At 43.8% G+C, this 26,444-nt stretch overlaps 1 protein-coding gene across 6 annotated transcripts in view; it reads left to right on the top strand.

Annotated features, from left to right (window-relative positions):
- MYO1C (myosin IC) overlaps positions 1-26,444 on the top strand; it is a 236,580-nt gene that overhangs the window by 206,344 nt on the left and 3,792 nt on the right. For all 6 annotated transcript variants that reach the window (XM_068270286.1, XM_068270282.1, XM_068270280.1 and 3 more), the window contains exons 24-31: positions 5,005-5,164; positions 6,625-6,708; positions 8,375-8,468; positions 9,140-9,195; positions 10,425-10,560; positions 16,177-16,247; positions 17,531-17,628; positions 20,522-20,621. In XM_068270286.1, coding sequence (XP_068126387.1) covers positions 5,005-5,164; positions 6,625-6,708; positions 8,375-8,468; positions 9,140-9,195; positions 10,425-10,560; positions 16,177-16,247; positions 17,531-17,628; positions 20,522-20,621 — 799 coding nt within the window. The remainder of the gene's footprint in view (positions 1-5,004; positions 5,165-6,624; positions 6,709-8,374; positions 8,469-9,139; positions 9,196-10,424; positions 10,561-16,176; positions 16,248-17,530; positions 17,629-20,521; positions 20,622-26,444) is intronic.

The following is a 26,444-nucleotide window of genomic DNA, read 5'->3' as shown; positions in this document are numbered from 1 at the left end:
TATGCAACTCTGGCTGTGCATTGAAGTAGACACCCCTTCTGCAATTGATTTGTCCCAATATAGCTAATCCTACCCTCAGTAAATTACAGCTTTTGCCTCTGATATTTAACATGAAAGGTAGGGAAATGTTTACACAGCAACTTAGACATTATTTGTACATTGTCATTTTAGAACACTTGGGTATTGATAGTATTCCTTTAAGAAAGGACCTTTTCAAAGTAAACGGTCCTTTCGTCCCTCCTTCTAAGAATAAGTCAGATCCCTAGTCCTCTAAGGGCAGGAGATGGGCTCTCTACAAGTCACAGAAGCCTAAGGGCCTGTTCAGACTGCACACGTTTCCAGCTGCGTTTTGGAAACGCGTGCAGAAGGCCAACACGCACGACATCAGACAGTGCATAGAGTGCACTGTCTGATGTTCACACTGCATGCGTTCCGGACCTGTGCGGTCCGGGAACGCATGCTGCACGCAGATTTAGCAAAAAACGCGCGGCTGTCCCAGTCACTTTTCAGTGATTGGATCAGCCACGCAACGTCGTACGCGTTGCGTTCCGCATGCGTGGCCGTCCGCGTTTGTAATGTGAACCGGCCCTAAGTCCAACTTCACTTTTACTAAGAAGTCAGATAAGCAATGACGCTAGTATTCCAGTGAGATGGAGAATTGCAAATTTCAAAACATGGCAACTACAGTGCACAAAATATTGGTTATTTAGGCTTTTCACAGTGGGACGTTACAGGCGCAGGTTAGAGCAGCCGGTAACGCAGCCCAGCTCACAGTAATGAAAAATCAATGGGCTGTTCACAGTGCCCACGTTGTGTTACACTGTAACGCTGGACGTTTTAAAGAAAGTGCATCATGCTGTGCGTTATACACGGTTTTAGCCGCATAAGACTGTTTGCATATGCTCAATAATGTGTGTGTTTTGTTTTTTTCTTGCAGGAGAGGGGAGAGTCCGCTGTTGTGGCCATCCACATGACTTATTAATATGCACTGCAGTGTTAACTTCCTGGAGCGGCCGCTTATTGGCTGGCAGGACCACGTGATGCGGAGTTTTCCGATCACGTGCTCTCCACAATCTTTTGCCGCATGCGCCGTTTTCGTCCGATAGTATGCGTCAAAAAGTACGCATCACAGACCCATCAGGAGACGCATAACGTGGCCCTAAATAGCATCCAACTTCAAAGCTCACATGCGTTGCGTTGGGGGCACGTTATGTGACCTTAGCGTCGCATCTAACGCAACGTCTTAGTGGGAAAGAGCCTTTAAGGTGGTTTTTTTGGAGGGATATAGAATAGAGTGCAGCCAGCCTCCTTTTAGAGCTTTTGCATTACTCCCCGCTTGCAGGACCAAATAAAGTTTTCAGCCCTACAATCGGAAGTCCTTTCCCTGTTTAGAAAAAAAAAAAAAAGGGTAATTCGAGAAGTACCGAAATGTCAGAGGACAGGGATTCTATTGCCCTGTGTTTTTTCTAGTAAAGGAGCTACAGGGAAATTATCAGTTCATACTAAATTTAAAGAGTCTGAACCAGAAGGTAAAATACAGAAAATTCAGGATTGATTTGATCTATTATTCATCTTTTACAGAAGGACGATTTCCTAGCCTTTCTAGACTGAAAAGATGCGTATCTTCAATTACCGATACATCTGTCTTCTCAATAATACTTAAGGTTTGCCATCCAGATGGAGGAAGAGGTAAGAATTTATCAGTTTAATGCTTTGCCCTTCGGATTATCCTCAGCTCCAGGGTTGTTTATGAAGGTAATGTCTGGGGTTCTGGCTACACTTAGACAGAGAAAGGTTAACATTTTGGGTTACCTTGATTTTCTGTTTTGGTGGACATCTCCCAATTCGGTAAGAGATCAGATTGTTGCGACAATAGTCTTACTACAAGATCTAGGTTGGATCATTAATTGGGAGAAATCTTCCTTAATTAAATCCTACACAGATTATAAATTTGTTTGGGCTATTTCATTAGCATATCAGACACAGGGGAAGCAATTCAATTCTATCATGGCTCATTCCACAAGAGGAATTTCGACTTCCTGGGCAGAGAGGGCAGGGGCCTCTATAGATCAGATCTGCAGAGCTGCGACCTGGTCAAGTCACAATACGTTTGTAAAGCACTATCGCCTTAATGTATCTGCCTCTGCAGGGTTATCCTTCAGAAGGAAAGTTTTGCAAGCTGTGGTCCCACCCTAAGGTTTAACTCTTGTATATCGTCTCATCCAGGGGTGCTGTCCGAAATGACGTTCTGGGAAAGACCACTTTACTTACGGTAAAGTCTTTTCCAGTAGTCATGAGGACAGCACCCCTGCAACCCGCCCTTATTTGGGTAGGAAAGAGAAATAAGTTTGTGTAAGCATCATTAAATGTCCGTGTCATCTTTTTATTAACTGAGGTACTGTGGCAGGTGTAGTATCTTATATGTGGCTGCCTATTGCTTATGCAAATTCTTCTTTTAACAGTTTCCTGTCCACAGTGGGGAGGGAGACAGGTCTCATCCAGGGGTGCTGTCCTCATGACTACTGGAAAAGACTTTACCGTAAGTAAAGTGGTCTTTTTCCATCTCTTCATTTGTGTGAAGAAAAAATGATTACTCACTGTGGGCATTACTATGGAGGATAGTGTGCCCAGCACATCCAGCATACAGAGACCATCTTCACTGGCTCTAATACTGTGACTGGAATCTGTTCAGAATGATAGAAGCAGAAATATAGCTTCAAATGTGTGTAAATAATCATCAGCTGAAGCTCTGTGTTCCTGTCTGTCTCTCTCTCTACCTCTGTGTGTAAAGTAAACTGTTTACAGTAAGGTTACAGTTCAGCTCTGACACAAAATTGTTACAAAACAGCTGGTAAACAAGTCATTTTTTTCCACAGGCTGTGCTGAGACACCTCTGAAAAGGTTACTAGCGAGGCTGGCTAAAATCTCTATAGGAATGTGGGGTTTACAGAAAAACTGTTTCTTTGATATATTTTGGACAGATATATTTGTCCAAAAATCGCCACTCAAAGGCAATCTGGACGAATATATCCGTCCAGCAGTGTTGCTGCCCTTGTGCATGCAGGCGGCTCCTTCTCTGCCGCTATTACAGGGGATCAATTGCTGAAAAGGAACCAGTGTTCCCCAAGGCAAATGATTCCCTGCAAATGAATCAAATGCCTCCAATCAGGAGGTATTTGATTCATGAACCGAAATGTGTAAAAAAAAAAAAAAAAAACTCACACTCCCTGGTATCTTCCAGGAGAGTGCTTAGCGCCACCTAGTGGCCAAAAAGTAAAATTCAAGTAGAAATGAAAACAAAAAACAAAAAATACACACTAAATAAAAACTGACTGCCCACCCTGCCCATTAACTAAAAAATTAAAAACACACGTTTAAAAAAAAAAAAATCGTTTAAAAAAAAAAAAATACATAAATTGTTACCTTATGCTGGGCATACACGGCTCGACGCAGGCTTATCACTCGAGCTGCTGATGGCTCGATTGATAATATCCGACGTGTCCGATGACCGCGGGGATCTATTCCGCGCTCGATACCTACGGGCGGACAATAGCGGCAAATCGAGCAGAAGATAAAAAGTGCCAGTGGGGACAAGCGGGAATCGATCCGGGCATGCGCGCGGACACGCGGCGGGAGTCGATCTGGCGGCTAATCGGCCGCCTAATCGACCCGTGTATGCCCAGCATTAGGGACTAAACTTTTTTTTAATATGCATTTTGTTAAGGTATATTACTATATACCGTATTACCTTTAGCCTATATGGGCTTGTAATTAGTGATGGACGCAAAACTAAAAAACTAAAACTAAAAAAATGCACCTTTATTTCTAAATAAAATATTTGCGCCATACATTGTACTAGGGAAATATTTTGACCGTTGCAATAACCAGGACACATGGGCAAATAAAATGTGTGGATTTTATCCACAGCAGAATGTTTTATTTTAAAACTATAATGGCCGAAAACTGAGAAATTTTTTTCCTTTTTTTTTTTTTCCTTATTATTCCTGTTAAAATGCATTTAGAATAAAATAATTTTTAGCAAAATGTACCACCCAAAGAAAGCCTAATTGGTGGCAAAAAAACCAAGATATAGATCATATAGGTATGATAAGTAGTGATAAAAGTATTGGCGAATGAATGAAAGAAGCGCTGACAGGAAAATTGCCTTCGTCCTGAAGGTGAAAAGACCTGTGGGCTGAAGTGGTTAAAGAGGAACTGTCGCGAAAATTTAAAACACATAAGCATAAAAAGTATGTTTCTTCCTGAGTAAAATGAGCCATAAGTTACTTCTCTCCTACGTTGCTGGCATTTACAGTAAGAATAATAGTAGAAATCCGACATTACCGACAGGTTTTGGGCTAATCCATCTCTCCATAGGGCATTGTCAGCACGATCTTTATCCATTATAAAGACATTCCCTGAAAAAAGATTTATACAAAGATGCTGGCCAGCCTCCTAGCTCACTGTACATTTTTTTTTGGGCAGTTGGATGGAGCAACTGCCATTCACTAAGTGCATTTTAAAAATAAAGAAACCCCTGTAAACCCCCATGAGGAGATGGGCTAGTCCAAAACTTGTCGGTTCTGTCAGATTTCGACTACCTACTGTAAGTGACAGCAACATAGGAGAAAAGTCATTTATGACTCATTTTACTCTGGAAGAAACGTACGTCTTAATTGTATATGTTTACATATATTTTAGAAGCCACTGGAAAGACCGCTCACACCTCCCCAGGACAGTGCCAGAACCCGGACAGGCCAATCCAATACGACAGACGAAAAAGTGTCCGCGTATACAATGATGCTAATGATGCTATATGATGTGTGAGCTTGTGTGGGTACGTCCATAATAAAGGAACTTGACCTACAAGACATTGTGCGGACACTTTTTCGTCTCCTACATATATTTTAAATGTTAAGATTTTCACGACAGAGGTCCTTTAAGGTGAAGGAGTTTGTATACATTTGGAATGTTGAGTTTTTAACTGCATGCTTTTTTCTGTAGCTTCATCAAAGGTTTCATTTATCGCAATCAACCCCGTTGCCCAGAGAATGAGTACTTCCTGGACTACATCCGCTACTCTTTCCTAATGAACCTCATTCGCAATATGCCAAAGAATGTCCTGGACAAGTCCTGGCCTGTGCCACCCCCATCACTCAGAGAGGTGAGCAGGCAAAGCTGGTTCTGTTTAATAATTAGCTACATAACAGATTTGGGGGAGGGGGGACCAGTTAATCCATCAATATGGTTTTTTTGGGGGGGGATGTGCGGGGAACCAGAGTGCTTGAAGAAAACCCAGAAAAACGTACAAACTCCAGACTTATAGTATCGAGGCCTACAATTAAACCAGGTTTTCTAGTGTATGCCACAATTCAGGGAAATAGAAACCTAAACTACCCGCTTATGATTATGTGGTATAAAATATTAAGAGTTTATACTCAACCATAATATTATGATTTAAATAGATTCTACCACTAATTACTGTTATATTACTGAGAGTTACTTGCTTAACTTAAAACTCAGGGGGAAAAGTGTTAAACATACTTGCCTCCATCAATTGATCTCTCCAGGCTTCTTATTGCATCTGGCCTCCCCTCTGTTGTATGCCGTATTCAAAAGACTATTTGGATCTTTAGGGCGCATACGTTGTCCATCCTGTGACCTCTCTGTACTCGCTCCTGCACAGCTGCATGTAGCAGCCATGGCCAATAACATCCTAGGCATGCACAGTTCTGATACTTTTCAAATTGTGCATGCCCAGAATGCACTCGGCCACAGCTGATGTGCACAATACATGGTGCATGCAGAGTGGACTGCGCATGCATCGGGTTACAACTGACCCCAGTTGCATCTAGGACAGCTGCAAAACGGAGGGAAGGCCAGATGCAGTAAGGAACTTAGTCTTAAAGGAATCTGAGGTTGGGATATTTGTAAAAAAAAAAAAAAATATATATACCACCTGATCCAGGGGGCTGGCTGGATAAGGTAGCCGCAATGCCCGCCACGGTCTGCCGCTCCTCTGGCCTGCAGTCCATCACTTTCTGTGACCCCTGGGATCATGACGCTGGAAGCGCTGCTCTGTGTGTCTCGCACAGAGCAACGCACAGGGAGGCAGCTGGAGAAGAGACGTCAGGAGCAGAAGTACTATGCCATGCCAAATAGCAGGTAGTTATGCACAGTAGGCATGTGTAACCCATAGCAATTTTATCCATTTCAGTGTTCTCCCCAGAAATTTTTTCCAGCCGGGTGGCATGAAATAGTAGCCGGGTGGCATGAAAAAGTAGCAGGGTGGAACGAGATGAGAGAATGCAGGGCCGGTGCTTCTGTGAGCAACTCTGCTTACAGCATAGGAGGATGTGAGCCGATGACAGCCGGGTGGTCACCAAAACTAGCCGGGTGGAGCACCCGGCTAAAAGAGCCTGGGGAGAACACTGCATTTGTACACTGAACAACTTCATTGTGTAGCATTGTATAGTGTTTTGTTTGTTATCTCATTTATGTCCGCTTGGTAGACAATGTTCCAGTACCTGAGCAATGTTTCTAATGGAACAATGCGGCTGTGCGTGAAAATGATTTGTATGGAGCCACTACACAGACAGTCATTGTACTCTCTGTTTTTCACAGGCTTCAGAGCTCCTAAGAGAGATGTGCATGAACAACATGGTGTGGAAGTATTGTCGCAGAATCAGTCCTGAATGGAAACAGCAGGTAACCACCTCTGAAGTGCTTATGGGTCAGACCAAGCCAAGCATCATTTCTGTATAAGATTATGTATTCTACACTACAGGTAGCTCTAGAGCAAAACTTTATTCTTAAAAATACAGTGATCCTTTACAGCCAACTCCAGTTTGCCACTTTGCCATTTCCTAAATTGGGAAGAACTCTCCTGTGTACACTTATGTACACTTACCACAGATGCCATAACTTTCGGACATGGCAATTTCACACCTTAATTTCACCTGTCAGTCAGAAACAGGAAGTGTCCTCATCCTGCCCTCTCCTGATCTTTAAAGCAAACCTGTAACTTTATAAAAAATAAAAAATTAGATACTGTACTATTCTAAGCAGAGGGGAGGCTCTGAATGGTCCAGGGGTTTCCCAATCCATTAATAAGCCCACTGATGCTGCAGTGTGTCCCTCTGAACATACCATAGCTTGTCAGATATGTTCTCATAGCTGTGCCCTCCTCCACAGTCCTCTCCATGGCCGTCCCTGTGTAGTAAGCCAAAGACAGTCATCCATGATTGGCTCCAAGCTACTGCACAGCTCAAGCTGTGCTCACACATTTGCAGTATGGCTAAGCTTGCAGACAAAGGGAAGGCAAAAGAGAAGTGAATCCCAGCCAAAGGCGGTGGGGTTGAAGAGAGCATGGGAATAACCATCCAGAAACTTCCCTCTACTTGGAGAAGTATAATTTTTTTTTTCTGCCATGTTACACGTTTGCTTCAGAATTTCTAATTTTTTTTTTAATGAAATTTGGGAGCCTAGGTGTTACGTGAACTTAAATGCTAACCATTGTCTAGCGTTCTCCTGTTGGACTCAAAGCACTTGGGAGATGAAGCCACCTAAGGCTTACTCAGTATGTCCAGAGCTTTAATAATTGTAGCTGCCTTCATTGCAATTTGGGCTATGAGGGGACTTCTCCATCTCTTTATAGCCTTTCTTCTAAGCCATCAGCCAATCAAAAGTGATGAGTAACTGTTGTGAAAAAAAAGAGAAGTCCCTTCACATTGAACACTGCCTCAGGGGAAACTGTAATATTAGCCACTGTGGGCACAACATGCGCATCTGATACTCATTCTTCAGGGAGTCTCAGTGATTCATGGGTGGTGGTAGGTCCACCTCTCCAGTAGTAGCTGACATGTCAGCTGATTGACATGGGATTCCTGCAGGGTCATCTCCCTCAAGCTGCGTTCCATCCTGCTCCTCATTCATTTTAAACAATGCAGATTGCGTGGCTGTCCTGCTGAGCCTCTACTTTTAATACTCTTACCCATAAACCCTGAACAAGCATGCATATCAGGTGCTCTTACTGAAGTCTGACTAGATTAGTCACATGCTTTTTTCAGGTAGGTGATTCAGACACTACTGCAGCCAAAGCTATCAGCAGGACACCAGGCAACTGGTATTGTTTAAAAGAGAATAAAAATGGCAGCCACCGCATCCCTCTTTATGTGTGCTGTACTTTAAAATAACAAAGGTATTTTTGTTTTTCGTTTGTTTTGTTTATTTAAAAGTTCGTTTGGCTTCATTAAAAAACCCTCCTTTGCTTTTCTGAGTTGCTATTACGTGTATCAAGACGTTGCTTTGTGCCTTCATTCTGCTTTAATGTTTGTACTTAGCAGTGTGTTGACCTCTTTCCCTCCTTATCCAGCTGGAACAGAAAGTTGTTGCAAGTGAAATATTCAAGGACAAAAAAGACAATTATCCACAGAGCGTTCCAAGACTTTTCCTGAACACTCGGCTTGGTGAGTAATTTATTTTCAGAGATAAAGATCAGTGTGCCAGCCAGCCCCTGCCTCCCCCTTGTATAGCCCCTGCCTCCCCCTTGTATAGCCCCTGCCTCCCCCTTGTATAGCCCCTGCCTCCCCCTTGTATAGCTCCTGCCTCCCCCTTGTATAGCCCCTGCCTCCCCCTTGTATAGCCCCTGCCTCCCCCTTGTATAGCCCCTGCCTCCCCCTTGTATAGCCCCTGCCTCCCCCTTGTATAGCCCCTGCCTCCCCCTTGTATAGCCCCTGCCTCCCCCTTGGATAGCCCCTGCCTCCCCCTTGCATAGCCCCTGCCTCCCCCTTGCATAGCCCCTGCCTCCCCCTTGCATAGCCCCTGCCTCCCCCTTGCATAGCCCCTGCCTCCCCCTTGCATAGCCCCTGCCTCCCCCTTGCATAGCCCCTGCCTCCCCCTTGCATAGCCCCTGCCTCCCCCTTGCATAGCCCCTGCCTCCCCCTTGCATAGCCCCTGCCTCCCCCTTGCATAGCCCCTATCTGCAGTACACCAGCTTACATAAGCTGTGTGACGACCAGGCCCTATAACTCTGAGAATTCTAGTCCACATTGCAAACCCCCTCTGTTCAGCTGCTGTACTAAAATAGAGTACATTTTTTTCTAGCAACTAAAACTTTTTTTTCTGTTTTTGTTTTCAGGAAATGATGAGATCAACACTAAAATTCTTCAGCAGTTGGAAAGCCAGGCATTAGCGGTGTGTATCTTTTTATTATTATAGATTTATAAATCGCCAACATGTTCTGTGGCGCTGTACAAAGTAAGAAACAAACATAGGATACAAGATAATACAATGGTAAACACCAATATACGAAATACAGAGTTGGTGCAAAATACAGAATTGCTAATTACAGTGACAACATTAATATGAATAAATGTAACCTAAATTCCAAGACACAAAAGGGTTAGAGAACCCTGCCCTTGCAAGCTTACAAATCTACAGTAATTGACAGTGCATTGAAACCTACAAAATACTAGGGCTGGTCAAGGAGAGGCAACTACGGTCATTCTGAGTTGATGCAGAATCATGTCAATTTATGCAGCTTGAAGATGCATCGATCCAGTTTTCCTATATGAGTTGTAATATTTATGATACGGGACATAGAATCGTAATATCTGATCATTCATTAACTTACTGTACTTGCATGATAATTATTATTATTTAGTATTTTTATAGCGCTGACATCCTCTGCAGCGCTGTACTGAGTAACTGTCCCTCAGAGGGGCTCGCAATCTATTCCCTACCATAGTCATATCTCTATATTGTGTAGTGTATGTTTCATAGTTTTGGCCAACTAGTTGGTTTTAAGCCAACTTTTCTGAATATTTTTGGGGTGTGTGTGGAAACCAGAGGGCCCAGAGGAAACCCACACAGACATGGGGAGAGCACACAAACTGTGCAGTTAGTGCCCTGGCAGGGATTGGAACCGGGACCCAGCCAGAGAGTGCTAACCACTACGCTGCCATGCTGCCCATGGTAAAAACCAGGACCATAATGATGGCAAAACTGGACTGAAAGTTTTCATAATCATGAGCAATGTAGTGGCAAATGTCTACAACACTAGACTGAGTTATAATCTGTGCACAGCCTATGCTGGAATGCGACTGCAATAACACAAACTAATTCAATAAACTTTCAGCATTCCAGACTGTGTTCTGATATGACCACAGTCAATATGACTTTTGGCTCATTTGTCCCATCATCAGAAAATAGCCAGCCACGTATAAATTACCCCCATAGGATTGCATTAGCAAGAGCTTTTTATAATCTCTGGTGTTTAAAAAGCTCTCGTAGTGTGAATCCGCCCTAGTCTTTGGAGATCTCTGCACATGTTCAGGTGAAATGTAAAAGAACTTGCCTGTAAGATTGGAATCAGCAATTGCCCGTTTTTCTGAGTTTACAAATGGGGTTTCCTCCTCTTGCAGTACGCGGTGCCTGTGGTGAAGTACGACAGAAAGGGATATAAGCCTCGCAGGAGGCAACTTCTGCTCTGTCAGACCGCCGCCTATCTTGTTGAGGAAGCCAAAATGAAGCAGAGGATTGACTATGCCAACCTGACAGGTGGGTGAATATTTGGTGCCAGCAAACCTCTGGTGTGGGGGGCCCAGTAAGTTTACCCGGTATGTGGCCTACACATTTCTGAAGGTGGCCCTGCGTGGAGGTCCTGGACATGCCTCAATCTGGAGCTGTAGATGGCTCCCCTTGTGAGCAGTTTAAGATTCCGCAAGTGGTAATGTGACTGGTGTGTAAGATTTGGGCGGTGTGTGAGGGGGATGTTGAAGTTTAGAATGGTTAAAGTGTATGTCAGGTATTGTGCTTCAGTATCCATACTACCAAGTGTTAAAGATGTAAAGAAGAGTCATCTACAGTTGTTGTTTTTTTTGTTTATAAAAGAAAATAAAAAACCCTTCAAAATCTGCATTAAACACGTGCACAGTGCACAACTGCATGCATTTTTAGCACACAGCAGTAGAATTGGCATTCAATTGAAAATCACATGGAACCTGCATATAGTGCATTCGGTGCTAACTTAGCTTAAAGGACAACTGTAGTGAGAGGGATATGGAGGCCACCATATTTATTTCCTTTTAAGCAATACCAGTTGATTGGCAGTCCTGCTGATCCTCTGCCTCTAATACTTTTAGCCGTAGACCCTGAACAAGCATGCAGCAGATCACGTGTTTCTGACATTGTCAGATCTGACAAGATTAGCTGCATGCTTCTTTCTGGTGTGATTCAGACACTGCTGCAGCCAAATAGATCACTGGGGCTGCCAGGCAACTGGTATTCTTTAAAAGGAAATAAATATGGCAGCCTCCATATTCTTCTCACTACAGGTGTCCTTTAAGGAGATATAGAAAATAATGGGTCTCCCACGCACAGTTTGTGTGGTTAACATCGCATCTTAGAAGAAGTGTCAATCCTGATATACATGTGTGGACTATCTGTGTATCCGAAACCATACCTTTTTGATATTCCGCATGAGACTGTAGAAACTCCCTTCGGACTATTGTACGATAACACTATTTCTTGTCCTACCTGTGATTGTAATACTCTTTGTGATGAGAATGTAACTAAGACATATTCTCCCGTGTGTGGGGGCTCAGTGTTCCTTTCACTGTATCTGTATCTTTCAGATGTTTGTTTTTTCAAAATAAAAATTGATTTGTTAAAAAAAAAAAAAAAAAAAAAAGAGATATAGAAAGTGAAGTAGTCATAGTTTTTTTTACTCCCAAATAAGAAAACCAGGCTAGCTCAGGATACTGAATGGTGGTTATTAGAAATGTTTTACTTAATTTATGATCCTGTTAATTGTTGTTTGCTAATTGGATTTGGCTCTTCTCTGTAAACAGAGGGCGCTTTTGAATCACTGGTTTGAAGATTATATGTAATCATGCTTTTGAACTAATTAGTCTGTTCTCTGCAGAACTAGGGCAGTATTGTCTTTTATTTTCAGGAGCTGTCTTCATCTGGCTATGTCCATAATGAATCATGTTGTCACTGTTCCCAATCACAGGGTTTTTTGGCTTATTTGTGGGGCAGAAGATGGTATGTCTACTAAGCGTTTGTGTTCATTTTTAATCATTTCATGTTTCGGCCTTTTACTTTGCATTTCTCCACTCATCAAATGACTTTGTCAACTCTTCTTATCTTTACTTAACTCCCTATTTGGATTCCCGTTGTCTGCCTATTAGGACTGAGATGATTTCCCAGCATTTCCTGTCCTGATTACACCAATGATCATACCATGGCTCTACTGTGACCTCAATGTGAAAGGAAGTGAGGCGTTACCATACAAACGAGACAAACCTTCTGATCCAAATTGATGAATTATTTTCATTAAATTATTTATCCTGTTGAGATTTAAAGAGAATCTTTATTGTTAAAATCGCACAAAAGTAAACATACCAGTGTGTTAGGGCAGGGGTCCCCAACCTTTTCCGGCCCGGGGACCACTTTCTGACCAAGTTTTTCTCTGGGGCCTGCGGGGACTCTTATTCCCCTCTCTCTCTCTTCCCAGCGTGTGAGTAACAGCGCGCCCTACGGCTGCTGTGATGGAGAGGGAGGAAGCAGGAAGGTGAGAGCGGTTCCCATAGTAATGGCGCGCCGCTACAGGAAGCCGCTCTTTCTCTCCTGTTTTCCTCCCTCTCTATCACAGCAGCCGTTGGGCGCGCTGTTGTGACACACACTGGGAAGAGAGAGAAGGGAGAATATAAGAGACCACGCGGCCGCCAGAGGTAACGGAGCGGCGGCCGCGGAGGGGGCGGGGCGGGCAGACAAGAGGACAGTCTCGCGGCCCAACTGGAAACGTCCTGCGGACCACCAGTGGGCCGCGGACCACAGGTTGGGGATCCCTGTGTTAGGGGATATCTCCTATTACCCTCTGACACAATTTCGCCGCTCCTCGCCGCATTAAAAGTGGTTAAAAACAGTTCTAAAAAGTTTGTTTATAAACAAACAAAATGGCCACCAAAACAGGAAGTAGGTTGATGTACAGTATGTCCACACATAGAAAATACATCCATACAGAAGCAGGCTGTATACAGCATTCCTTTTGAATCTCAAGAGATTATTTGTGTGTTTCTTTCCCCCTGTTCTCATGCACTGAAGTTTCAGGCTGCTCGTTTCTTCCTGCAAACAGCTTTGCCCTTGTCTGTAATTCCTCAGTATGTGAAAGCCCAGCCAGCTCAGAGGACGATTTATCCAGCTTGTAAAATATAAGAGAGAAGAGAGAAGCTGCTCTAATCCTAAATAATACACAGGCAGTGTGCATACAGGGGCCTGGAAGGGGGAGTTCATAGCAGAACCACAACACTGAAGAACTTGGCAGCCTTCCAGACACAGGCTGACAAGTCTGACAAGAGAGAGATAAGTTGATTTATTACAGAGACAGTGATAGTATAAAGTGCTGCAGTAAGCCAGAACACAGAATATCTTTTTGAACTTGTAGGATGATAAAAAACAGGATGCAATTTTTGTTACGGAGTATCTTTAAGCCATTCCTATCTATATACACCATATGGCATTTATCATGCAAAGCTACAACAGAAATCACTTGGTGATTATTTAACAAAAAGAAAAAATCTTGAACATCTATTTCCCTATGTAGTTTCTGTCCTAAAAGTGATACATGTATCCTGGATTGTAACAAGATCAGTCATAACACTGGAATACTACTTCCTCTCTCTATTAAATATTATTTGTATCTTCAGCATCCATCCAGCCATCAGTATACTTTCACACTTGGTTTCAAGACTGAAGTTAGGGCTGGTTCACATGGACAGTTCTGCAATGGTAAACGGCGACCGTAGCCCTCGACACTTAAACAATATCCATTCAGATGAATAGACAGCTGTATGCTACTATGGCTTACTGCCGTTTACTGTCGTTTGCACAAATGCTGTGTTTCAAGCCTGATTTTTACCGTCATCTGCCCAGCGCTTGGCCAATCCTAGAAACAACAGGTTGCTGTACCCCCAATGCTTCCATGTCCCCCTGTAGGGCTGAAGAATGCAGCACGCCATGAAGTGCCGACTAATGCTTTTCTGCAAACTTTCCAATCTATTCTGATGCTTCGTGCACCAACTAAATCGTGGTGTCAAACTCCATCATGTAAGGGGCCAAAATCTAAAACCACAGTGTAAGCCACAGGCCAAATTGTTTAGGTGTGTGTATTTTACCAGCCACATGAGGGGGTACTTGGATCATGCTATTTTCATGGCAGGGTCTCGTGGGTTGTTGCTGCACCCTGGCTCAAACTGACAATGTTTTAACTAAAACCCCGCCACTAGCGTGCTCCTCTAGCTGGGTAAGCAGTATAGTGTTGTCTTTTACTACTTACAATGATGCACATTTGAAGCTCTTGAGGGCCACATGGCAAGGACGGCCACACTCAGGCCTGTAGGCTTATTTGACACCTGTGCACTAAAGGATTGTCTGCCAAGAATGAAGAATGTGTATGGGGGCTTTAATGCATTGCCAGGAGATCCTGAATGTCTGTGCCTATGTGTGTGTGTGTGTGTCTATTCTCTGAGAATTTATAAAGTAACTGTAATTGCACCTCTTGTATGTCATTCAGCTTCTTGTTCTTTCTGTTCTTCCAAGATTTGTTTTCCAAACTCAAGTTACAGATTTATTTCAATTTTGGAGTCAGTGTCCACGCCAGGGGTGTATTCGGGTAATATAGCGTCTATGGCAAACACTGAAAAAGTCGCTAGAGTTAGACCCACTATAAGTGCTCAGAGGTAATACCCTAGTATAGGTAGCCAGAGGTAGGCCACCTAGTAAAGGTAGCTCTCCAGTTTAGGTTTCCCTCCCAGTAAGCCTAGTTATAGGTGTCTCCCTAGTATAAATAGTCCACAGTATAGATACTGACAGCCCCCCCTCGTATAATTAGCCCTCGTATTATAGGTAATGGGAGATGTCTCCTAATATAAGTAGCTCTCCCCCACAATATAGGTAGTGAGAGAGGTCTCCCTGTATAAGTAGCCCCCCCCCCCCCCCTGTATAGGTAGTGAGAGGTGTCTCCCCAGTCAAGGTAATGAAAGGTATCCTCCAGTAAAAAATAGCCCCTCCAGTATAGGTAGTGAGAGGCAACCCCCAGTATTGCGATGCAGCATGAGGGAAGAGAGGAGGGGGCAGGCATGGCTCATGCCATGAGTGCCACTGTACCGTGAGCGCCATGCCTGCCACCTCTAGATACGACACTGGTCCACGCTAAGAACCAGAAATTACAAAGGGACTTTTATATTGTTAGCTTGGAGTCCTTGTGGAGAAAACTGGAGCTGAAGTGTTTCTTGAAAGTGCAGTATCACCTTTCCTCAGCTGCAATCCTAGCTTTCATTTCTTCAGTGACACTGATGTTGCTGTTAACTGTCCATACCAAGTATTTAAATGTTTAAACCTGCCAAGGTTAGCGGTAACCAGACATTCCTTATTCTCCAGACAGAAGTACAACACGGCCCAGATAAGCACAGAGACAAAACACCAGCTTGCTTCAGTCCTTTCAGTCAGAAGTGGAAGGACACAGAATATTTGGTCTCCTGTGACTCGCTCATCCAAAATGCACAATTTTTAGCCAAATAAAATTAACTCTTACAGCGGTTGGACTAAAAAGTTCTACTACCACAATGCAATTTTAAAAGCTGCATTATTGGGTTAGTTTCCTGATGTATCAGCATTCAGCAGCTATTCTGTCGTGCCTTATTTTACTTCTTTTCCGATTGAGAACTAACTTATTAAAAGCAATCATTGTTGAAAATATCAGTTTCTGGAATAGTGAGTTTATAACATGGTAATGTCTCTGAAAGTTATTTAGTATTTAGCGATTTACAGAGTATATTGTGTTGTCAATAACTGTCCCTCAGAGGGGCTCACTATGTAATCCTTACCATAGTCCTATGTCCATTGTAGTCTAGGGCCAGTTTTTAGAGGGAAACCAAATTACTTATCTGTTTGTTTTTGGGATGTGGGTCTGGAGTGCCCAGAGGAAACCCACACAGACACAGGGAGAACATACAAACTCTATGCAGATCGTGCACTGCCTGGCATTTCAAGCTGGGACCCAGTGCTGCAAGTTATTAGAGACTAATGCAATGCTTTAGAGTTACTCTGCAGATGGCTGGCCATAAGACATTATAAATGTGTGCCTGATCTTGTATTGATCTTGTGTTGCAGGTATTTCTGTCAGCAGCTTGAGTGACAACCTATTTGTTCTCCATATTAAATGTGAAGATAACAAACAAAAGGTAGCGTGTTTTTCTTGCATTTCTGGAAGGCTGGCTGTTTAAATTAGAAAACCTACCTCTATTATCCTGCTTCCCCCCATGACACCGCTATATTTTATTGCAAGTGTAATTTACTGATAATTAGGTAACATTGATAGTCCTGCTCTGCAGTAGCGCTTTAGGTGTTTGGTACAGGGCAGCCCCCAGGTAAGTCAGCTCACAATATTTATCTGCTGCTTTGTATGTCTAGCCACAGAGGCCTGTATGAAATGTAATGCAACACTCAGAAGATGACATTATGCCTGAAGAAACTTTGTGCATTGCATGTGCTCACCATGAACCACACTCCCACTCCCCGCCCCCCTTCTTCCTCATATACGTACCGTATTTCCCGCCGTATAAGATGCTCTGGAATATAAGACGCACCTAATTTTTAAAGGGCAAAAACCAGGGGGAAAAAAACTACAGTGTATACTAAACCTGGTGCATGCTTGTTCCAGGAGCATCTTGTAGATGTTCTCCCCCAATTGGTGTCCTCCTGTGTCTTCTTTTGTCCCCCATGTGTCTGTGTCCCCTACTATCCCCCCAGTGTGTCTCCCCATGTGTGTTCGCTCCCCCTCCCCAAGTGTAATTAGCAGTATAGAGCGTGTCTTACCTAACCCAGCAGCTCCTGCAGGGATTGCAGACCTCTTCTCTTCCGCGCGGCTCCCTCTAGTTAAGGCTTCTGCTGATGATGCAATCAGCAGAAGCCGTTACTAGAGGAGAGGTCTGCAATCCCCGCAGGACCAGCTGGATTAGGTAAGGCATGCACTACACTGCTAATTACACCAGGTGGTACGGACACACACGAGGGAGACACATGCAGGGAGTCCCCAACGTGGCGGGTCAGTGGTTCATGGATCAGCGGGCGTTCGTAAGTCGGGGATTCCATGCATTCACCATATAAGACGCAGGGACTTTTTCTCCCCATTTTCTGTGTCTTATACAGTGGAAAATATGGTATGTAGAATGCTGCTGTTATTTGATAACCCCACTTAGTAGTGCCCAGAATAGCCAGCAGCAGATTACACTTGTGCCCAAGTAAAGAGTCACTGGCTATGGCTGGCGTATTGCTGCTCTGTCCCAGCAGCGATTCTGTCCCTGCCTTCTGCCTGTGGAAAAATTGCTGACTGTGTCACTGTTACTCAAGTAGATTGTGAGAAATGACCTGAGGCTTTTATGTAATGGAATTCTTCACTCTCTCCACAGCTGCCTGTGTATTACAAATGCATGTTAGTAATGTTTTATCATTGTTTTGCTTCCAGGGTGATGTGGTCCTGCAGAGTGATCACGTGATTGAAACACTGACAAAACTTGCCATAACTGCTGAGAAAATCAACAATATCAACATTAATCAGGGCAGGTATGTGTAGCTTGCATCTGCATTGTGAAAATCTTTGAAAACCTGCTTTATTAATATTAATATTATTTAGTATTTATATAATGCCTACATCCTCTGCAGCGCTGTACAGAGTATATTGTCTTTTCACTTAACTGTCCCACAGAGCAGCTCACAATCTAGTCCCTACCATAGTCATATGTGTAGTGTATCATAAAATAGGGTAAATTTAGGGGGAAGCCAATTAACTTTTCTGTATGTTTTTGGGGTGTGGGAGGAAACCCGGGTCCCCCGAGGAAACCCATACAGACACAGGAGAACATACAAACTCCATGTAGCTAATGCCCTGGGAGGGATTCGAAACGGGGACCCAGCGCTGCAAGGCGAGAGTGCTAACCACTACTCCACCGTGCTGCCCATTAATGAATACCTCTGCCAATGCTTACAGAAAAGTAAGCGTAACAGGGCTGGCACCTCTATATGGGCAATTGCCCAGGGCCCCTGGGATGGCTGACTGGGCTCTCCAGGTCCCTTTACTTGCCTCCTCCCAGGTGAATAGTTGACCCCAGCGCCCCTGCATAGTATGTGGCAGCGGAGAAAATTCACCTGTCTGGCGGGAAAACTCCTACATCCGTCTTCATCCACGCTGGCCGCCTCTTTTCAGGGACCCGGTGGCATGTACTTAAAGGACAACTGAAGAGAGAGGTATATGGAGGCTGCCATGTTTATTTCCTTTTAAGCAATAGCAGTTGCCTGGCAGCCCTACTGACCCTCTGCCTCTAATATTTTCAGCTATAGCCCCTGAACAAGCATGCAGCAGATCAGGTGTTTCTGACATTGTCAGATCTGCCAGATTAGCTGCATGCTTGTTTCTGGTGTTATTTAGACACTTCTGCAGCCAAATAGACCAGCAGGGCTGCCAGGCAACTGTTATTGTTTAAAAGTAAATAAACATGGCAGCCTCCACAGTCTTCTCACTTTTAGTTGCCCTTTAAGATCATAAACTAGATCAGATCATAAACAAAGGGGTCACCCACTGCCACTTATTGGCTGGGGGGGGGGGGCTAGACAATGCGAGGGGTATCTCATAAGAAAGGGGAGTCAGTGAACTCCTTGGTAGTTTTTCAAGGTAAGTAAAAAATTTAAATAAAACGCCCAATATTTAAATTTGCGATGGCCAGGAAACAGAAAGAAATGTGCAGGGGCTAATGAATCAGGAACTGAACGTCAGGTAAAGGGATATTGAGCAGCCTACTTGTATTTGTAGTTACCTGGGGCTTCTTCCAGCCCATCGTAGGCTGAGAGGTCCCCCGGCGTCTTCCTGGCTCTCCCGGGCCTGACAGCGGGTCCATTAATTGGCGACTTCCACCTGAAGTCGCCAATATGAGTCCGCGCCGCGCACGTTACGCATCATCACAGCGGCTGGCTTGCGAGTCCTGCATATGCGCAGTTCAGAGTTAGAGAACCGTGCATGCAAAGGACTCACGCCAGTCGCTGCAATGACGCGTAGCGGCCGGTGTGATGAGTAACGTGCGCGTCGGGGCAGTCACCAATTAACGGAGCCACCAGTGGGACCGGGAGAGGGGCCAGGAGGACGTCTGGTGACCTCGCGACCTACGGTGGGCCGGAGGAAGCCACAGGTAAGTACAAATGGTATTTTTTTTTAAAGCTGCTCAGTGTCCCTTTAAGCAATGGTTGTGTGGAATTTTCAGCTGCCAGTTAACTGATTAACAGTTTGTACATTTCTTTCCTGGTCAATACAAATGTTTAACCACTTCACCACTGAGGGGTTTTACCCCCTCAGCACCAGAGCAATTTTCACCTTTCAGCGCTCCTTCCATTCATTCATCTATAACTTTATCATTACTTATCGCAATGAAATGAACTATATCTTGTTTTTTCCGCCACCAATTAGGCTTTCTTTAGGTGGGACATTATGCCAAGAATGATTTTTTTCTAAATGTGTTTTAATGGGAAAATAGGAAAAATGTGGGGAAAAAAATAATTATTCAGTTTTCGGCCATTATAGTTTTTAAATAATGCATGCTACTGTAATTAAAACCCATGAAACGTATTTGCCCTTTTGTCCCGGTTATAAAACCATTTAAATTATGTCCCTATCACAATGTTTGGCGCCAATATTTTATTTGGAAATAAAGGTGCATTTTTTTCAGTTTTGCGTCCATCCCTAATTACAAGCCCATAGTTTATAAAGTAACAGTGTTATACCCTCTTGACATAAATATTTAAAAAGTTCAGTCCCTAAGGTAACTATTTATGTATTTTTTTTAATTGTAAATTTTTTAATTTTTTTTTAATTACAAAAAAAAAAAAAATAGGGAGTGTGGGAGGTAATGAGTTAATTTTATGTGTAAAAGTCATTTATTTGTATGTGAAAAATGTGTAGGGTGTAGTTTACTATTTGGCCACAAGATGGCCACAGTAACTTTTTGTTTTAATGCGACCTCCAAGCTTCCTTCCGGAAGCTTGGAGGAAGTATAAGGAGGCTGGACACGTGAGTTTTTTTCTCACAATGATCGCGCTGCCCATAGGAGAGCAGCTGATCATTGCGGGGCTTAGATCAACGAACGGGAATGGATTTTCCTTTCATTGATCTCTGGGCGAGCGGGCGGCGGCGTGTTTACTAGCGGCGGGCGGCGTGTTTACGAGCGGGAGCGCGGGCAGCGTCGGGAACGCGGAAAGTACGTGTTTCTCCGTCCCTGGTTTTTAAAGGATGGAAAAAGGGGCCGAGAAATACGTACGCGCGGGGGTAAAGTGGTTAAATTTCCATAAAAGCTTTCAAAATGTATTTATAGAAATAGATTTTTTGTTTACAGCTGAGCACAATGCTATAAGTGATAACTCTACATTTAATGTATGATTTATGGTGCCCTTTTCACTACATTTACCCTCTCAGCATCAAGTTTGAAGTTGGTCCTGGTAAAGAAGGAATCATTGACTTCACAGCAGGCTCAGAGTTGCTGATAGCCAAAGCTAAAAATGGACACTTGTCTGTGGTAAGAATACTGGCTCTACATACCTCTGCATACATATGTTGTTGTTTTTTTTTTATCTGTTTTTAAAGATTTTTGTGCTGGAATTACATTGTTGAGAAAGCATATTCCTACCGGCTGCAGCCGTCCATTTGGGTCTTCAGCCGCCATTGCCGCCGTCCATTTTGGGTCCCTGCACAAAACAAATGCTGGTATATCGATCCCAGAGCCCCAGCATCACAGTCTCCCATTGGTTTGCAATAGACCAATGAGCATCGTCTGTCCCCAGGGAGGATTTTCATTGGTCCACTGCTCGGTGAACCACTGCGACTCCTCCCTGGGGAGGGACGATTTCCATTGGTCTATTGCAAAACCGTGGGAGCCTGAGATGCTTCTGCTGGGTCTCTGGGATTGGTATACCAGCACTTCTTCAGTGCAAGGACCTGAATGGAAGGTGGCAGGTAAATAACTTACGAAAGGCATGCAATGTGCAGCCTAGTGAGAACAGACACCACTCATTCTCATAGGCTAATCTACCTTGTCTGGTTCATCCAGAAAAATTGTGCGGGCCCCAAACTTGTGTTCCATTCACTGGAATGGACTGAAGTGAACATTGCTTAACATAGGATCCATCTGCATCCGTTCCGTTGTGCTCCGAAAAACAGAACAATTTTACTGCCAGTTTGAAAGAAACCTAAATCATAAATTGTAGTGCATGCAATACATAAGGTTTTGTCCATTGCACTTAAAGGGAAGGTCCAAGGAGCATAAAAATAAAAAAAAATCTACTTACCTGGGGCTTCCTCCAGCCCCTGGCAACTGTCCTGTGCCCTCGCCGCAGCCCCAGTGGCTCCCGGTCCCCTCCGGCGCAGTTGCTCGCCAGGTGGTCAGCTGCTTGCGCTTCACCATGCGGCTCACGGAGTCGCACTGACGTCATCCAGACTGTACTGCGCAGACCCAGAACTACTGTGCAGTACAGTGCGGATGACGTCAGCGCACCTACGTGAGCGCAAGTAGGCCTGAGGGGACCCTGGGCCACCAGCAGAGAGTGGAGCTGTGGCGAGGGTACAGGACAGCTGCCAGAGGCTGGAGGAAGCCCCAGGTAAGTGGATTTTTTATTTTTATGCACCTTGGATGTGTCTAAACTATTTTTGCAATTTAATTGTTCTTCACACTGGTATTTTATGTGGGTGACAAGATGTTTAGCTGGAGTTGACTTCTCAAATTTGACAATGCATATTTACCCATTAAACCTGCAAGCTGTGGCCTAGCTGTGATCTGTGTGATTACACCTGATCTCTTCACTTGCGTCATATGCTGTGGCTTAGCTCAGCATTGTTGCGTCTGCTGTGTTTCAGGAATGCAGTCAGGGCATTCTGGGTAATAGGCTTTCTGTGTTGTCCTGCACTGATCTGTGTGATCACACTGCCCTCTTGTGATGTGCTACGAATACAAACCGAGGTGGAAAGCTAAATCACCTATGTATGCAGCTATCTCTGGGTTTTGTCCTAAGTATGTATGAGGATATACAGTATATGCAAAAAATTAGAAAGGAAACCAATTTTCAATTGTAGAAAAAAATATATTTTCTCTCCTATTGCAAAAAAATATATTGTGTTCTTTTTATTATGCAATTAAGATACAAGACTGAGTTCTCTTAAAAGGTAATTTGTAAAAACATCCCAAGTACAAACAGTGACATCCGAGGTAAAAATTAACTGATGAGAAAAACAATTGGCTCTATCCTCCGTCTCCTAGAAAAATGTTTTTTATTTTTTTTTTAAGATATCACACAGTTTTATTTTATATTTAAATCTAGTTTTTAAGGTTTTACTGTTTCATTGTCTCTGCTCAATGACACATGCATTGATGACAGAGCTGAAATCTGTGAATTATTGATCCTTTTTGCCGCTTCTCAGAAGCCATGTACTGGCAGGAAAGTGTTTTATAGCTGTAATCACCCATCAGTGAGGGTTATACTAAAATCTGAACCAGTCTGACCAGGCAGAAACTGTCACTTGCATAACTGAGGTTTAATTTTTCAGGCAGAGAAAGAAGAAGAGGAATACAGCCTAGTTATTTGTGTGCATACATATGCCTATCTCATCATGTCACCTCAGTTGTCCTTAAAGAGCAAAAGGCCATACAAAACAATTGTATTATCTTGTGGCGACCTCTGCTTGATTCCTGTGTATTAACCCTTCTTCAGGCCTCATAAATACAGTATCTGGCCTGGGGCACACCAAAACCCCCACTAGCAGATCCGCAAAATGCTAGCAGATTTTGAAATGCTTTTTCTTACTTTTCTGTAGTGTTTCACATAGCATTTTGCGGTTTTGGGAAGTATTTTTGGTGTAGTAGATTTCATATATTGTTACAGTAAAGCTGTTACTGAACAGCTTCTGTAACAAAAACGCCTGCAAAACCGCTCTGAACTGCCGTTTTTCCTATACTTTACATTGGAGGCAGAAACGCCTCCGCAATCTAAAAATGCCTCACCCCGGGAGCATGCGTTTCAGCAAAACGCCTCCCGCTCTGGTGTGAACCACCCCATTGAGATACATTGACCAAGCGTATCTGCAGCCGCTTGTGCGAAAACGCCCAAAAACCCGCTCGGTGTGCACCAGCCCTGTATCTGATAAATAGCCAGAGTGCGCCTACATCCAACTAACTGGCATAAATAACAATCTGGATTGTATAAATCCAAGAAAAGACCACCACGGACGACAGAGCTAACTTAGGCATACATCACCCAAGGGCAAGTAGAACAAAAAAATATTGTTTTTCTTCAATTAAAAATTGGTTTCCCTTCTGATTTTTTTTTTCTTTTTTTTCCCCATTTATATCCTCATACTGAAGAACGGTTATTGTTGGGGTGGTGGTACACCTCCTACTATATAGACTTATGTTTATTAAGAACCTCCCAAACTGTTTTCACTTTTTTTTTATATCCTCAGCCAGACCTGCATTTCTCTTGATAATATTATTAATTTATAAAGTGCCAACATAACATATTTTGTGGCGCTGTAGAAAGTATCGAATCAATTGAAAATCAGTGCCGCAACAAGCATGCTCGACTGACTATTCCAATGTATAGAGGTGAAAAATCTTGGTCCATTGCGGTTGATCGGGTGTGCAGTAGTAATGACGTGCCATATAGTGACAAAACGCGATGGAACTCCCGGCCGCTGTCCCCTAAAATGTTAGCGAGCCCAAGGTGAGAGGAATATGGAGGTTGCCATATTTATTACTTTTAAAATAATGCATTGTCCTGCTGAGCCTATTCTGGCTGTCCTGCTGACCCAGTGACTCTAATACTTTAAGCCATATACCCTGAACAAGCATGTATCAGATTAGATGTCTAGGACAAATCTGACGAGATTAGCTGCATGCTTGTTTCGGGTGTGTGATTTAGGGTCGATTGACACTTTATTTAAAAACGTATCGGTGGCTCTGCTTTTTGGCACGGATCAAAACCGGAGCCACGGATACCAATGTTTAAAATTGTGGCTGTCTTCACACACTTTAAAAAAAACAAAAACCGCGGGATCCGTTTTGAAAAACTGAACGAAGAGTCCAGATTTGCAGGTTTTTCATGGACCCCGGATACACAGATGGGTAGTGAAAGGCTACACAAAAACGGATCTCCCTCTACACAGAGAACTTTTGCACACACAACAGAGGCAAAAAACGGTTTGCCTACTGCCTGCTCCTTCCCTCATCATCTCTTATCCGATAGAAACACACATGAAGGAAGGACATACGTTCAACCGGACTGGAAGCGTATGCTACAAAAGGACAACATTTTGAAAAACTGATCAGTTTTGCATCAGTTTTTAGAAAAAACTGATCAGTTTGAAATGAATCTGATTTGCAACTGGACAAGTGTGGACTGAGCCTTAGACCCTACTGACCATAAAGATCAGCAGGACAGCCAGGCAACTGGCATTGTTTAAAAGGAAATAAATATGGCAGCTTCCATATCCCTCTCACCTCTGATTCCTTTTAACCTCCTTAGCGGTAACCCCGTGTGTGACACGGGGTAAGCCGCCGGAGGGTGCCGCTCAGGCCCCGCTGGGCCAATTTAAATAATTTTTTTTTTGCTGGACGCAGCTAGCACCCCGATCGCCGCTATCCGGTGAGGCGCACGGCCTCCCCCCGGGGGAAGCCCTCCAGGAAATCCCGTTCTTTGAACGGGATTTCCTGATCGCCTATCGCCGGAGGCGATCGGCGGGGCTGGGGGGATGCCGCTGAGTAGCGGCTATCATGTAGCGAGCCCTGGGCTCGCTACATGATTTAAAAAAAAATAAAATAAAAACTGCTGCGCTGCCCCCTGGCAGTATTTTTCATACCGCCAAGGGGGTTAATGTACTCCTTCCCTCACCCCCAGGGCCCATGCATTAAACCCGTCAGCCACGTGTGGCACAAATAAGGAAGCCAAAGGGAACTGGACACCCGTGGCCAGTCAAACAGGTGAGAGATTTGAATGCACTGGCACCAGGCAGCACATTAATATTTGGGGAGGAAGTGGCTCAGACAGCGGAGGCTGTCACAGAGCTGATGCCTGAGCGATTTCATCGGCCTGTGGTGTATGGGCAGCCAACAGATCTGTCTCTCTGATCAGACTCATTAAGCTTGGTACCCACAACGATTTTCCTGACAATGTTTCCGACAACCGGCGAGCAGTCGTTTATGCGACGTCACAACGTGGGTACAGGCGCACAATAACGTGAACTTCGCTTAGCGGTGCTCGCCGATTAAAGACCATCACGGCAGATCTCTAAAGGGGAACTGAAATAAGAGGTAAACGGAGGCTGCCATATTTATTTCCTTTTAATCAATACCAGTTGACTGGCAGCACTGCTGGTCTGTTTCTCTGCAGTAGTATCTGAATAACACCAGAAACAAGCATGCAGCTAGTCTTGTCAGATCGGACTGAAACACCTGATCTGCTGCATGCTTGTTCAGGGGCTATGGCTAATAGTATTGGAGGCAGAGGATCAGCAGGGCTGCCGGGCAACTGGTATTGCTTAAAAGGAAATTAACATGGCAGCCTCCATATACCTCTCTCTTCAGTTCCCCTTTAAGATCCCCAACGACATCGCCCATCATGTAACGTCACGTGTCCCACCGGTGATGGAAATGAATCGCTGGACACTCGTCATGAGGGAGCAGTCGCTGGATCCATCGTCCTGGGTCGGTTGTGGTGAGTAGGAGGCTTTACGGTGACAAATGTAACAAGATGATCAAAATGTATAGTAAATTCCAAGACACAAAAGGGTGAGAGACATTTTCCACCCTTAAATCCCTTTGTACCTTTTTGATTTTCCTTTTTGTGTGTAAAGCATTCCTGTATTGGTTTCCTGTATGTACTGCACTATAGAGTACAAATAAAAACAAAAGTTTGCTTTCTTAAAACAGAATTTGCAATAATTCAGGTTGGAGTGAGCTTGAGATGTCTCTGTGCATCACTGATGAATATATGCAAATTAACCATTGATGCCCTTAAAAGCTAAACACACCTCCAGAACCGCTGGAATGCAATGATGTGTCAGCTTGTTAATTTGTACAGAGCCATAATAATCCAACATGCATACACACTGTTTCGGATTGTTTGATCCTCATCAGTGCATGGCATGGATTAATTTGGCTCTATGGAGTAGGGCTTGTAAATCCAAGAGGTACAGACTAACCAGCAAGCTCATGGTGAACCAGAACTCATTGGAGTGTATAAGGGACTACAATGGTCCTAAAAGCCCCCTTACTAAGATGCTAAGAAAAACAAAAGTTTGCTTTCTTAAAACAGAAAGAATTTGCGATAATTCAGGTTGGAGTGAGCTTGAGCTT

Source organism: Hyperolius riggenbachi, chromosome 2 (assembly GCF_040937935.1).
Source record: "Hyperolius riggenbachi isolate aHypRig1 chromosome 2, aHypRig1.pri, whole genome shotgun sequence".
Taxonomy (NCBI): Eukaryota; Metazoa; Chordata; class Amphibia; order Anura; family Hyperoliidae; genus Hyperolius; species Hyperolius riggenbachi.
The sequence above is the reverse complement of the archived record's forward strand: the minus strand, read 5'-3'. Positions and strand labels throughout refer to the sequence as shown.